Here is a 15,020-nt window from a genome sequence, read left to right as displayed (position 1 = left end):
ACGCTGTCTTGCGTCACTCTGTTGTTCCGCTGCTGTAGCAGTACACTTACGTGGTCATGAACACCCAGGTGGTGCCAGAAATGGAGCCAAATGAGACAGCAACCAAAGACAAGACGACACTGTGCTATTCCTAAATCTGAAAACAGCGCAGATATCCCCAGACAATGGTAACCTGTGAGACCAAGGACTGTTTCCAAGCCAACTCCTAGTAGCCTATCAGAGCCCTTCATTTGTTTTAAAATCATAGATATGCAACTTTTTTCTTTTTTAACATTAAACTATATATATATATATATTTTTTTTTTTTAATGAAGCAGCTCTATCACTAAATGCTGAAACGTGGTGGCTCTTGTGAAGAATAAAGGAAATTTCACTGTATTTGGGCAAAAGAAAAGCCCCATACTGCTGCACATTACAGTTTGGCCTAGAAGTTTCTAGCTGCATTTGTGAATGGAGACAGCCACAAATGCATTGTTGGCATCTTAAGAACCAATGTTGTGTGGTGGGGAAAAAAGACAAGCAGTATTAATTAGCCCATATGCAAGTTTTCACACGTATAATCATTTTATAGAGAAATTAACAAAAACGGCAGGCTTAGGTTCATATATTTTAACCTAAATGGGAAAATGAGAGTTGAAATGAAAGAGGAGCACTGGAAGGGGAAATTAGTCTTCGTATGTTTTTAATTGTTTCAATGATCTAAAGACGTTAACCATCATTAAGAGGCTGGTGGTTTTTACAAAGCCACCATACCGTCTGACATGTCTTATGCCATTAAGCCAAAAATTTAATAATAAATACACAGATATTTAAATTCTATAAGCCACTGATTGGGGGTATCATCACATGAGCATCATTTAAAATGCAACTTACTAACATTATTGCACTTCCACAGATTACATATATATGTGTATAATATGCTAAAGAATTCATTTTGACTAGGGGAAAGAAGATATAATTTTTAAATACAGAAGAAGTACAAATTAATTTATCTGTGACATCCTTAAATAGTAAAGCAAATATCAACATCACTATCTTACTAATAAGCTAATCTTATTACTGTTTTTGGCAAATATCTGTAATATTTCCTGAGCATTTTTCTCCACCATCTACCGACAAAGCCTCACAATATGTCAAGTGTTTTGTTCAAAACCACTTTTTTTTTTAAAGGAAAACAGTGGGATTAACATTAAAAGAACTTAACCGGAAACTTTCTTGGCCTCACTGGGGACCATGCTTTAAGTACTTATAAATCAATCTACGGGCAATACAATAATATCTGTGCATAAAAAAGATTATTTATCCTATCTTACACCACCCCAAACCTATTGTCCAAAACAGGCAGATACCCTTCTATATTAAATTGCACATACTAAAAGAAAATTTCCACGTGCCTTGAAACTGATATATATCACTGTTCATACATTAGTGATAAAATACTGAAATTTTCACTGTGAAAATAATTATTTTTCAAAGAAGAAAATATTCTTTTACCTAACTCTCAAAGTCACTTTAACAGGTAAAGTGTCATCTCCACAAAAACAATCAGTGCAATCCAAAAGAAATTAAAATAGAGGAATGCAATTTCTGTGGTTCTTCTGAAGATGTAAAGAATAAGTCAAACCATTTAACTTGAGGTTGAACTTTCCCTCTTTTAAAAGTGTTGTTAAAATAGGACTTATTGAACAGCCATAGTGACTTCTGCTAACCAAGAGAATTTATAGTCCTCTCATTAAAGAAAGAGGTGATATGTTCCCAGGCTCTGAGAACCTTACAGTGGCACCTTAATAGCGTGAACTCACTCTAATCTGCTAAACCTTCTTTGTAACTATGGAAATTCCCACCTTAAGTAGCTAGGCTGCTGTATTTTTTAAAACTGGAATATGAAACGATGGTTATAATCACAGGAGAAATGTCTCTTTTCTGTATTAACAGTCTGGGACATATATTTGAAGAAAGAAGACAAACTAAATGCAAGCAACAGATGTGAAGTAAAAGAGGAGCAAAGAGAAGAAAAGCCAAGAAGGGAGAAACAGATCATGGAATACAGTTCTGAATTTAGGTGCAAAAAGAAATTTTGTAATCTGAGGCTTCTTTACAAAGCCGCTCACTGATCATGTTAGACAATCTGGAGGAACACACATATTTCCATTTCCATTCATCACCCAGTCTGCTATTTTAGAATGTCAGAATGCTAACAGGGCAATTTAAACCTTGGGGACTTATGTTTTGCATTCGAACATAATTTAGAAAAAAAAAAAACTCTAAGGTGCAGATTTTCTTAGAATATCATTTTCATATGACCATTCTCCTTCCACCACCACTACCACCCAGATAACGTAGTGAACGTGAAAACAGGATATGCTACACCTGTGCATGCACCTGGCAAATGGAGGGGGGAGCAGGCCTTCATGGGCAATCACCTTGGGGAGAATATTATATGCACCATAAAAACATAGTGAATGTCTCTGACACCAGTCTGTAAATATGTGGCAGTCATGAAGTAATCAATGGCCTGCCACTGATGTTTATTACTCTGCCACACTAAATACAGTAAGGCTCATCGTACTTTTAGAACACACAAAGTTTCAGAAAGTATAAAAACTTAAAGCATTGTCCCCATGTATTTTATAAAAACAAAATGAACAACTTCCTTACATTAAAATAAGTGCTGAAAAGATACAAATAAGTAAAATTATTGAGCAAATAAAAACAGGTCTCAGCTTCTCCTTTTCAACCCAGTAAGGCTCAGCAATATCTTTCAGATTACCAGCATCAGGGGATTGGAGCTCAGCTAACAAGTTTTGGCAACACTGTCCTCTGCTGAATATTCCCATTGGCATCTGTCATTTGTGCCAAATTAGTCCTTAGTTTGGAAGCTGAGCTGGAAGGTGGAGGTAACTTGGAAATAGATGTGATAGCACCAGTGCTCTCGGTTATCCGTTTCACTGCAGTCTTCTCCCCGGTTGGAGGCTTCGGCAGCCGCCTCCTTAACCAGGGATGCCGTAAAGCCTGGCCAGGGGTCATGCGAGCCGTAGGATCCCATTCTAAACACTGTTTTAAGAAGTCAAGGAAAAGGGGATCATCACACCCCTTCAGTGCATTCCCCCACTCTCTGCTCTCAGGTGGGCCCCTCAGTTTCCCCCTCCTAGAACGGCCTCCGTTGAGAACCACGGAGCCATCAGACAGAGTCGTGACTGAGCAGTAACGGGGATAACCCTTGGAGCTCACAAAATTTTTGGCTCGTTTGGATGTATCTAGCAGTTTCTGGGAGGGCATGCCCAACAGTTCAATCATACAGGCCAGCTGGTCCCCTTCATCCTCCCCAGGCAAGAGGGGATAACCTGTCAGGAGCTCTGCTAAAATGCAGCCTAGGCTCCACATATCAATGGGCATTCCGTACCTAGAACCCAGGATCACTTCCGGGGCCCGGTAGAAACGCGACTGAATGTACGTGTAGACGCGCTGATGCTCGTAACAACTGGAGCCAAAATCAATGACTTTAATACCGCTTCTACCCTGCTGCTTTAATAAAATGTTCTCGGGCTTAAGGTCACAGTGAATTATTCTGTTTTTGTGCAACGCATCCAAGCACTGCAGAATCGAGTGGGCAAACTTGCGAACCAAAGGCAGGCTAAAGCCCTGGAATTTATTCTTCTTGATGAGTTCATAGAGGTTCATGCTCAGCAGCTCAAACGTCATGCAGATGTGGTTGCGGAAGGTGAAATTCTCCAGCATGTGGATGACGTTCATGGTGTTGTCCTTATCCTGCTTCCGCAGGTGTTCCAGGATTCGGATCTCCTCCGCTGCCTGCCGGTGGAAGCGTTTCTCATTCCGCACCATCTTGAGGGCCACGTGCTGGTGGACTTTATGGTCGTAGGCCTTGACCACCTGGCCAAAGCTTCCCTTCCCAATGACCTTCAGGACCTCATACCTGTAAGCCACATGATCGTGGGGCACCTGCACATACGATCCTTGGTCATCATCATAGCCGCCATTGTTCGGCCCACCTGTCATGCCTTGGCGTTTCTTTGCATTTGGACCCAGGAAATAAATTTCAGGGTAGCTGAAAATCTCATGGTGTTCAAAGGTGGTTAGTTTTTGCATGTATTGCTTCATTGCTTGTTCAGGCGTCATGGGAGCGGCTTTCACCTTCCCCATGCCTTCCATAGACTTCAGAGAGGTAGAGCTCCCCTGCCGTCTATGAATACTCTCCAGCTGCCGCTCTGGCACCACTGGCAATCCCGTTTTACCCACTGTTGTAAGCCCATTTGGTTGTGTCGTGAGCACTGTCCGTTTGTTACTGTTATCCTCAAACAGCTGCTGAACCTGGATCTGTCCGTGGCTGTGGCTGCTCACGTGCAGGTGATCATTCATTGTGTGCTTACTGCCGCCAATCTGGAATTCAAAAACGAGACATAAATAGAGTGGAAGAAGTCGTGTCTGTTCAAATGGGATATAAGTCAACACCACTCCCTCTTTTACGAAACTCAATTTCGTTTTCATTTATATTCAGAATCAGGTTTACTAAACAGAAAGAGCTGTGCACCCAGGAGGGAGTTCGTGAACACAGAGAGGGAGAGTAGAAGGAGGCTGACAGACTCCAACAAAAAAAAAGGAAAACATGGTTAGTGGGCTAGCTAAGGCTGCCGAACTAGGTAACCTGAAAAAAAGACCCCATAAATGCTACACCTGGTAGACAAGCAGTTTGCTGCATATATTCAGGGTCCTGAGAGTACATTCCCTGTGGAAGCAAAAACTCTATCGTTCTTGTTCCTCTTTGTATATCAACCTTTAGCACGTAGCCTGGCACACCACAGGTGTTCAATTCAATCTGCACTAGACATATAATGGAAGAAGAGAATACATAAAAGAATGTGAGCACATACGACTCTATACTAGCTAACCAAAAACCAAACCTGCTGCTGTCGAGTCGATTCCAACTCATAATGACCCTACAGGACAGAGCAGAACTGCTCCATGGGGTTTCCAAAGAGCAGCTGGTGGCTTCGAACTGCCGACCTTTTGGTTAGCAGCTGAGCTCTTAACCACTGTACCACCAGTGCTTCCTATACTAGCTAACCACCCTCAAATCATACCACCTTTCACACTGCATTTAATAGCCTCTTTACTTATACAGGGCAGGGACCACGCCTATCTGGTTCACTACTCCTTCCTCAGGGTCTAGCTCTGTTCCAAACACTAGTATCTTTATCTCCAATCTTCACCATTACTTGGAAACTCAACCGCTTATACAAAGGAACATACATGAAGTCAGTGACAAAGAAAAAATGCACTTTCAGGCTTGAAAGACTTACACGTAGGTATCTATGGTAGGTATCTATGTAAAGCCCCTAACCTATTCTTAAATGTTTCTGGGCTTTAATGACTGTGATGACCATTTAAGGCCATTCAGCCCAACAAACCAACCAACCAACACACTCTTTTGGGCCTTCCTTTGGTCAATGGCTTGGTATTTCTATGAGCTGCTGGAATACTCAGCTTTCCCAGAAGGAATACAAAGTAGCAATTTCTATTTCAGGCACACATGCCATCCCTGTACATTCCTGTCTAAACAAAACTGATGGTGTAAGCCAACGTGCTCCCAGCCTTCTACTGGGAATCTACTTCGGATTTTTTTCAAGCATTATAATTGCAAAGAGGTGAGGGTGGGAGAGGATTAGCAGCCAGGATCTCCTCCTAGTTAGGAATTCCTGCCAGCCTCAGGCAAGTCTTGCCTGCTCCGTAATTTTAGGAGATCTTAAAGATCAATTTATTGTTCATAATCAACTCTATTCATTTAATCAATATTAGCTGAGGCCTAGCCACATAAGCAACAGGGTTCCTGCCCTCTGGGAGTTTACAATCAACTAAATGAAGTCCTTTGCCATCAGTATTTTTTCCATTATCTCTTGTAAATTCTACCTTTATACGGACTTTATACACTACTAAAGAGTTGTTATTGTTGTTAGCTGCTGGCGAGTCAATTCCAACTCATGGTGACCCTATGTGTGCTATGATCTTTTGAAAAGCAGATCGTCAGGCCTGTCTTCCAAAGCACCTCTGGGTGAATTCTAACCGTCAACCTTTCGGCTAGTAGTCAAGCACTGAAGTGTTCTATATATATAACACAGTGATTCAGGAAATGGTTTGGGATGATCTGGATTATGAAATGAAATTCCAAGTCCTTTTACTAGTAGACCAAGACCTACAAGTTTTCTTTAACAGACACCACAAGCACACTGACTACCTGAGGAGTGAGCTTTCTCTAGGCTGGCTTCTCTAAAGCCTGTCTGAGATGTGATTTCATAGGTTCAGGGATTTCATTTCTCAGATTTTGGAAGACTTCTAGCCAAATCCTTTTATTAAACTCATATGCTACCCATGCTAGGTGATTTTATTTTCTGTAAGTGTAGCCAGACAGGCTATTTTTATCTTCACTCTATACCAAAAGCAGGGCATTCCACAAAAATGAATTAGGAATGACCTGGGCATATATGAAAGCAGTATAGGCCTGTCCTTAGCTTCTCTTTCTAAGCCTCATTCTCTGCACACTTTCCTGCCCACTATGGTCTTTCAAACTCCAGGGAACAAAAGGACCTGGTATTTGAAACATCTCTCTCCTAGAAAACCACTCTCTTCCAAGCAGGATGGAGATATTTCAGAAGAAAAACCTATATTACCAGCATACATGCTATGAAAAGCCTGAGGCTTTATTAGGGACAAAACTAATGCTGGGGCTTTAGGGATTCCTAAGATGACAGCAAAGAAAAACTTCTTGACCATAGAAACTTATTTTAATTTGTGCTATACAAACTTTTATAATTTAAAATATGATCACAAAAGTTTTAGTGACTAGAACTAAAGAGAGTTCTCCAACTGACTGGACCACTTCCTAGCTCTTCAACTGCTTTCTCTTGGTCTTCTTTGCAATATCAACTATTAGTCAACCTACCTTTAGAATCTGGGATTCCTCAGGGTTCAAGCCTCAATTCTCTTGGCTTCTCACTCCCGTAACTCTCTCTGGTTGATCCTGACCACGGCCAGGGCTTCAGCAACCACCCATGAGCTGAAAGCTGCCACGTCCTCACCTCAAGCCGAGACCTGCCAAATCTGTCTCACCAAGCTCAAGATCCATGTGTGCAACTACAGATCAGCTCCCTCCCCCATAAGCCACTCAACTGCAACTCATGATCTCTCTCTCCAAACCATTTCTTCCTCCTATAATTCTCTATTTTTGATAAACAAAAGGCTTCATGGCCACACAATCATTCAAGCTGTACACTTGGAAATCCTCAACCCTGCTTACGTGGAAATCCTCTCAACATTTTCCTCACCTTCCCAAATCATCATCAAGCCTTGTCAATTCTATCTGCCCTACTCCCTCTCCATCAACACTGACTCATCTCTCACACTCCTGTTGCCTTTCACCAGGGCAACAGAAACAGCCTCATGACATGGGTCCTTGCTTCTAAGTCTGAACCACCAATGTCTCCCATGCTTCTAAGTCTACCATTCCTCAAATCTCTTCTCCACAGTGCTTCTACAGTTACTATTCAAAAGTGCCAATCTGATGCTACTCTTGCTTTTGCTCAAATCCCACAGTGGCACCTCATCTCCACAGATAACACAAGAATTTACCAGCAGGGCAAGAATACAAGGTTCAGAAATTTACAGGCTAAATGATCTGAATCCTTCCACTTTCATCCACCACTGTTATTCTTCTCCCTGAGTCTCAAAGCTAGATTCCCCAAGGCCCCATGCTTTTTTATATTCCTCTGCTTTTGGGGAGGCTGGGTTTCTTATAGTTAGGAGCCCAGGGATTTTCAGCTAGACATACATGGACTGAATCCTAGGTCCACCACTTACTACATGACCCTGGGCAATTCATCTCTCTGAACCTCAGTGCCATTATCTGCAAAAAAGAAGGTAACAAAGTTACCTCATTTGGAGGATTAAATAGGGTAATTGCGTGTAAAGTGCTCAGAATAGTACTCGGGTAAATGAAAGTTATTATTATTATTGACCCTTTGCAGATGCTGTTTGGAATCTCTTCCCTTCCCATGTCTAGGTGGTAAACTCCTACCCACCCTTCAATGCTCGGCTCAACTCTCACCTCCCCTGTGAAACCTGCCTTGATCTGATGAACAGCTCCTTCCGCTGTACTTCAAAGCACAGCTACATTACAGCACTTATTTCACTATACTATAATTGTTTTGATATCTGATGCATCCCACTTGGCTGTGAACAATTCCACTGCACGGTTACCTCTTATCTTTGTAACTTCCTCTTAACGGAAACCCAGGCATTCAGTAAGCCCTCAATAAATATCTACTGAATGTAAGAATGCATGTCAATAAATCCCTGTTAACTCTCATCTCTCTCTGAGTTACTCTTGAGAACTGCATTTTGTTCCTTAATGAGAAAACACAAAATCAATACCCAGGGAATTAGGAAGCATCTCTGGTGACCCCAGTCACAAGATCTTAGACTTACAGTGCATCAACAGGTACTGTGAGGCAAATGATAGCTAATTAAAAAGTACCTAGAGCAGTTATATCAACTAAACATCTAAAAGCAATGTGTGGAATCTTAAAAACTTTCCAGATATTAGAGATTTATTTCAGAGGCTTTGAGTCTCAAACACTGTAGGACTCTAAAATCACAACCAAACTTGGAAGCCCAATTAATCAGTCCACAAAAAGAAGGGGAAAAAACAAAAAAAAAACTAGAAAAGCCAGAATATTTCCAGACTATATATATGCCAAGACTACATCATCCACTTAAGGATATTAAAAACCTCTAACCTCTTGAAAAAGGAGCTCTGGTGGCACAGTGGCTAAAGCGATCGACTGCTAACCAAAAGGTAGGCAGTTCAAAAACACAGCAGCTCCTCGGGAGAAAGATGTAGCAATCTGCTTCCACAGAGATTTACAGCCTTGGAAACGCTATGGGTTTGCTATGAGTCGAAATCAACTCGACGGCAGTGGGTGGTGGTAGAATCTCTTCAAGTCTGAGATTGTGATTTATTTTTATTTGCCAATGACTAGCACAGTGCCTGTCAAGTTTAAAAGCTGATACTGAATGAATACAATTGTTAGATACCTACAACTTATGGGTAAAACGGAGAGACCTACCAGGGCCTTGTCTCATCATAAAATATTTTAGTATTAAAAATTATGAGAGAACAACAGTCTAATCAGTTTTGTAGTTTTCATCTCTTTCAATAATAAAATGGCAAGCAAGCAGATATTTCACTGTGCTAACATTTCTGGGCATTTTAAGCTTCTCTGAAGTTCTCTTAGAAATGCTGTCTAGTGTTACGGGACCAGAACTGAAGCCAAGAAGATTGGAATTTTAGCTCCTCCTCAAACAAACTGACAGTCTGTGTGGCCTACTTTTTCTTCTTCAAAACACTACTATTTGTGAAGTGGGAATATGAATTCTTTAACTCCAATTATTCTATAAAGATAAAACTGGTAACTGGAGAGTACTTTAAACATTAAAGTTATAAATACGATAAATATTCACATTTGGAAATTTAAAGAGAAATATATTAATATCTCCAATATATCATAAAGAAAAAACTAATGGGAATCAAAAAAGTATTAGATATACTCTTAGGACAAACAGAGGTAAAACAAAATGACTAAAGTGTAAAATATCCACGGAGTTAGAAAACAATGGACTAGATAAATTCTAAACTCGTAATCTTTATAATCATATATTTATCCTCCTATAGTTGCGCTGGAGCCCTGGTGGTGCAGTGGTTAAGAGCTTAGCTGCTAACCAAAAGGTCGGCAGTTTGAATCCACCAGTCGCTCCTTGGAAACCCTATGGGGCAGCTCCACTCTGTCCTATAGGGTTGCTATGAGTCGGAATTGACTTGACAGTAATGGATTATTACAGTAGCATTTACAAGGGACAATATGGGTAAGCTCTTATGACAAGGTCATTTTCCTCTCCTAAATGCCTTTTTTTCCCATTCATTTTAAAATACCTCCTCCCAGGTGTATGCTCTGGAATTAAAACCTAACAACTTATAGAAACCTGACAGACGTATAGGAATACGGATCTGCAAAGCTTTTTGTATGTATAATGAAGCCAGTGAAATTTCTTAGAATTAGCAGGGTCAAGAAGTATATTAACAAGGGCCTGGGTTTTAGCACTGGCCTTGATATGAACGGACTAGGCAATCTTTACCAAACCAGTTAATTTGTCTGAGTTTGTTTCCTCAACTGTAAAATGAAAGAATGGAGCCAGATAAACTCTGTGGTCCTTTTAAAACTTTCCTATTCTATGAAATCTATGATGTTAAACAAATAAAATCAAAACTAAACAACAATCAAAACACAAATTCTCACTTTCAGAATCAAGCATCTAATGATTAACAGCACACTGAAGTTCACACTTAAGCTAAAAACAGGTAAATCAGGCAGCTGGCACATCAAAATACAGACACCCATCATTACGAGTTCTGAGCAGCACACCCACATCTTTTCATTTTGGGTACACCACAGGCTCTTCTCCCAGTGTAGACTTTCTCTAAATTCAGTGTGTATTTTAATTGCAAAGAGTCTCGGATCAAGCAAAGCCCAACTTTATAAAACTAGAATCCAGACGCAAACCAAATATTTCTTTCCCTGTTCACACCAAGTTATGTGATTACAACACCACATGGAACAAGTTGGATGTTATATTTTCCAAATTCTCAGATGTTTTGAAACCAAACAAAAAAATACAAACCTCTAAAACCAATGCAGCTCCTCAACTGAAACATCACTGTGACAAGAACATTCAACCATAACACACAGAATCACCTATGGTGCTAACATGACTCTGTCAACATCCAGTACAGATTAGTCAACTTCTGTGTAGTGAACTCCTAGCCCCTGGGACTAAATGTGTCAGGAGAACAGCAGCAACAACACAAAAAAAAAAAACAGAACAAGAAAACGTTTTCCTGTGAAACTTGTACATCCTTCTCCCGGTCTAACAAGCCTAAATCCACTCTTGTCATCCTCTCACAAATTCTCCTCTGATAAACAGTTTCCCCATAACACATGACCCTCAGAGATACCCCCTTGTGGGTTAAAAATGGTCTTTTCAACTTTCCCTTGGCAAAGCAGCCCTAGCAAGCATCCCTGATACAGAACATCTTAGGCAGTTCCTCTGGAAGATCCAGTTGGAAAAAGACCTCTGAAACCATCACCTCCTTCAAGTGCACACCTCCTCTCAGCTGGCAGTCACCATCCAAGGGCAGTCCCTGGGAGCTGAGAGAAGGTACAGGCTGAAGTCAAATTCAGTTTGCCAATCTCTACAGCCACCAGTTCCACGCGGGGCTCTCCCTTACCTCTGGCCCCTGAGGGAACCGCAGCATCTATCAAGTGCCTTCCCTTCCCATCTCCGAAGCAAAGCTGGCCCTTTCCTTTAGAATAATGTCCAACTGCAGAATCCTAAAGGGGTGGTTTGTTTTGACTGCTGCTGCTACTCTTATTTTCGTTACTGTTAATTACAATTTCTGCTGTGCTCAAACCTGTAGCACTCATAAAACATGCTTACACACGCGGGAGACACTTGGCGGTGCTCCCTGCTGGCTGGAGCCAGGCGTGGGAGGCTCTTTGGGGGATTGATTTTCTGGGCAGGACGGCCGGCTGTCCCCTAACACATATCTGTTTCTATAAATACCCACTACCCACAAGGCGGTAGGGATGTTTACCCGGTCAGGGAAGGGAGCTCTGGGAAGCAAGAAGGAAAGAAGAGGAAAGAACGAAGGAAAGCCGCAAGGAGGAAGTTCCGAGGAAGAGGAGGGCAGCGGTGGGCGGGCTCGGGAGGGGAAGTGAGGGGCCCACGCCACGAATCTTCCTTTGTGGCTGCAGCTTTGGGCTCGCCCAAGTTACAGAGGGCGGCGTCGAGAAGAGGCCCCAGGCCAGGGGCAAGGAGCCGCTCTCACTTCAACCTCTCTTCTCACGGAGTCAGAACCCCACAAGTCCGGGGCAGCGGGTGGGGGGAGGGGGCGGTTTTGCCCCGGGCCCCCTCCCGACCTTCCGGTGCCCGCGGGCTGGGTCTTACCGTGTGGACTGCGGCGGCAGCGTTGCTGGCCCGGAGAGGCGGCAGGGCGATGGGGGAGGGCGGGCCGGTCCCCACTCCGCTCCGGGGGGCCCCTGCACCAAGCCCCGGGGAAGCCTGAAGCTGACGAACGGCGATGTCCCCTCCTCGGCCTGGGACCACGCGCGGGAGGAGACAAAAGAGGGTCAGGGGGGAGAAAGTCACCCGGACCCCGTCGCCCCGCCCCACCCCTCTGGGTAGTAAACCCCCCTCCCCTTGGGGGAGAGAAGGAGAAAGTAAAAACGGGCAGAGGCGGGGGAACGGAGGTCCGGGACGCGGATCCCCAGCGTGCACCCACGGGCGGAGCCCAGACAGCTGCAAAGTTAAGTCCGGTCCTTGCACGCGAGTTCGCGACCCCATGGAAAAGCCGAGCTCAGCTGGGACTTCGCGGCCCACGTAGCAGGCGGCAGCTGGCCGAGAGGGAGGTTAGCCCCGCCGAGGAGAGTGCAGCTGCCTCCCCAGGCCCCGAGTTGTCCCCTCTCCTAGGCTCCCGGTCGGGTGAGGCCCAGGACGGCCCCAACCAGAGCCCCCGCCGGGCCGGTCCATGGCTCGGCCGAGGCGCTCCCACTCGGAGGAGCCTTCGGCCCCGCGTGCAACAATGAGAGGAACCGAAGCGAGGGCGCGCTGTCCGCCCGGGGGCTTCCCCGCGCCGCCCAGCAGCGACGCAGACTTTGTTCGAGGTCCCGCCGTGCCACGAGGACTAGCCCGAGGCCGTGCTGGGGCCGGCAGGGGCTGGCGCCGGGGGCGGCTCGCCGGCCTGGCCCTCCTTACCAGTCGGGTAGGCGGCAGGAGCGGCGGCCGAAGGTTTCCTGGTTAACATGGCCGCTGGAAAAGAAAATGCATTTCAAGGCTGCCGTCTCCGCCGCCGCTGCTGTTCCTGCTGCTACTTCTCGCGGCCGCCGCCGCCTCCTGGTCGCTCCTCACGCGGGTCTCCGGCGCCTCCTCGCCGCCTCGCGTCAGCTACAGCCAGACACACACAGTCCGCTGCATCCCCAGGGCCCGGGCCCGCAGCAGCGAGCACCCCGCTCTCCTCCTCGCCGCCGCCACCGTCCTCCTCTTCCTCGGGCGGCTGCAGCACCCTCCGGCCCGTGCACATGCCTCGCCCTCCCCTGCGCGCCGCTAGCCTCCCCGATACCCTCACATAGGGGCGCGGGGGGAGCGGCCTGGGCCGCGAGGACAGACTCGCCCGGGAGCTTCTTCCTGGGCTCGCTCGCGCGCCCGCGCGCGCGCCCCTGCGCACGCACACACACACACAAACACACACACTCCGGAGCCAGTGCGCGGCGCGGACCCGGAGGACAGCCCCGCCCTCGCTCCCCTCCACTGTCTCTGCAAGCCCCTCCCCCGGACTCCCCCCACATCCTAGCCTCACACACTCACGTACACCCCACCCCCACGCAACTACCCACAGGAGTCCCTCCTCCCACCAAATCAGCTGTATAACCACCTCTCCACTCCCCGGAAAACTCTGCAGCCTCCGCCTCCCGCTCCGGCCATCTGCACCGCTCCCCTCGGATCCCCTGCTAACAACCTTTTTCCCCACCTCGGCCTTTCCAGTTCCTGCAACCCCCCTCCTTTTCCCTACAGTGCAACCTACCACTGATTCCCTCCTCCTGAAATCGCTGCAGAGACCCCTCTCCTTCAATGCGTGCCCCTAAACACAACTGCATCTTCAGCTTTGGGAACCTAATGGATGCTCACAAACAATACCTCCTCCCCTTTCCAGTACCAGTGACTTAATACCCCCCGCCAATAATTTTTCATGTAGACAACTTAGTTTGGGTAGGTCACCTCTAAGAGTCAAGCCCCCTGGAGGACCGCAGCTTAGCCAGGTGACCCTGAACGTGGGCGAAGGAGGGGACGCCCTCCCACCTCCACCTTTACCGCACACCCTCCCAGATTTACTGACACCAAGTGACCGCTCTCCAGTCGCTATGACAAAGAGGAGGCAGAGCGGCGTGTGTGGAAGGCAGCAAGGGAAGCAGTTGGCTGTGGGTTGCTAGGCAAAAATAAACATCAGAGACACCTCCCATTTCCTTACCTCTCCGAGCCTTTTCCCAGAGCAACCACTGGGAGAGACACGCCTTCCGTTCAGCTCTCTGGCATAAGAGAGAGAGACACCTCTAATTCCTTTCATCCCCAGAGACAAATCTCTTCCTCTTTCCTTCCAAGACACATTGAGAATTTCCCTGCCCTCTTGGTTTGCCATCTACAACCCCTCTTTCCCTTGAAGACGGAAAAAACTCTTGCCTGTCTCACACTCGCGCGCCCATCGTGCATGGCACACGCCTTTGTCCAAAGGTCATAGGTTTTGCCACTTCAACAGTTAGGAGGAAAAAAAAAAAAAAAAAAAGCGGGGCAAATCCCGGATGACGCGACAGAAGGCTTTGCGGTGCACTTCTTCCCTGAGGGGTGCCCTGTTTCAGGAGTTCTTCCGGGGACGTGATATGTCCCCGTTGTATCTGCAGGCCCTTGCGTGAACCAAGTGTACAGGCCCGACGGAGTGCAGGCTCAAATCAAATCGAAAGGGAGCCACGTCCTGCTGGAGTCCCATTGCCCCTGCTGTTTACAAATTGTCATAGCAACCTCCGGTAGAGATCACCCCACCTGTAGCAAGAGTCCAAGCTACATCCCTCACCTTCTGGTTTCTACTAATGCCAAACACTGAGCGTTTCAAGGTTCAGTGTGAGTGACTCTCAGGGTCTCCTGGGCTTCTATGAGGCCTGAGGGGTAGGGGGCATTGCCAGAGAGAATGGGTGGCAGACTAGAGTTTTACCTAGTCATATCCAAAAAGTAAGAAACAACGACAACGAAAAAAATCCGTAGGAGCCTTCTGATAAAACAGTAAGAAGCCCTGGTGGCGAAATGGTTAAGCACGGGCTGCTAAAGGAAAGGTCAGCAATTAGAACCCA

At 45.8% G+C, this 15,020-nt stretch overlaps 1 protein-coding gene across 1 annotated transcript; it reads right to left on the bottom strand.

Moving 5' to 3' along the window:
• Positions 1-272: 272 nt before the first annotated feature.
• Positions 273-13,378, bottom strand: DYRK2 (dual specificity tyrosine phosphorylation regulated kinase 2). The gene is made up of 3 exons (XM_004386415.3): positions 12,880-13,378; positions 12,073-12,221; positions 273-4,398 (listed from the first exon to the last, which is right to left on the bottom strand). Exons 1-3 carry the CDS (start codon positions 12,926-12,928, stop codon positions 2,791-2,793), a joined length of 1,806 nt encoding a protein of 601 aa, XP_004386472.1. The 5' UTR covers positions 12,929-13,378; the 3' UTR covers positions 273-2,790.
• Between the last annotated feature and the right edge of the window lie 1,642 nt (positions 13,379-15,020).

Source organism: Trichechus manatus, unplaced genomic scaffold, assembly GCF_000243295.1.
Source record: "Trichechus manatus latirostris isolate Lorelei unplaced genomic scaffold, TriManLat1.0 scaffold00164, whole genome shotgun sequence".
In the NCBI taxonomy this organism is placed as follows: Eukaryota; Metazoa; Chordata; class Mammalia; order Sirenia; family Trichechidae; genus Trichechus; species Trichechus manatus.
Note: the sequence above shows the minus strand (reverse complement) of the source record. Positions and strands in the feature narration are given on the sequence as shown.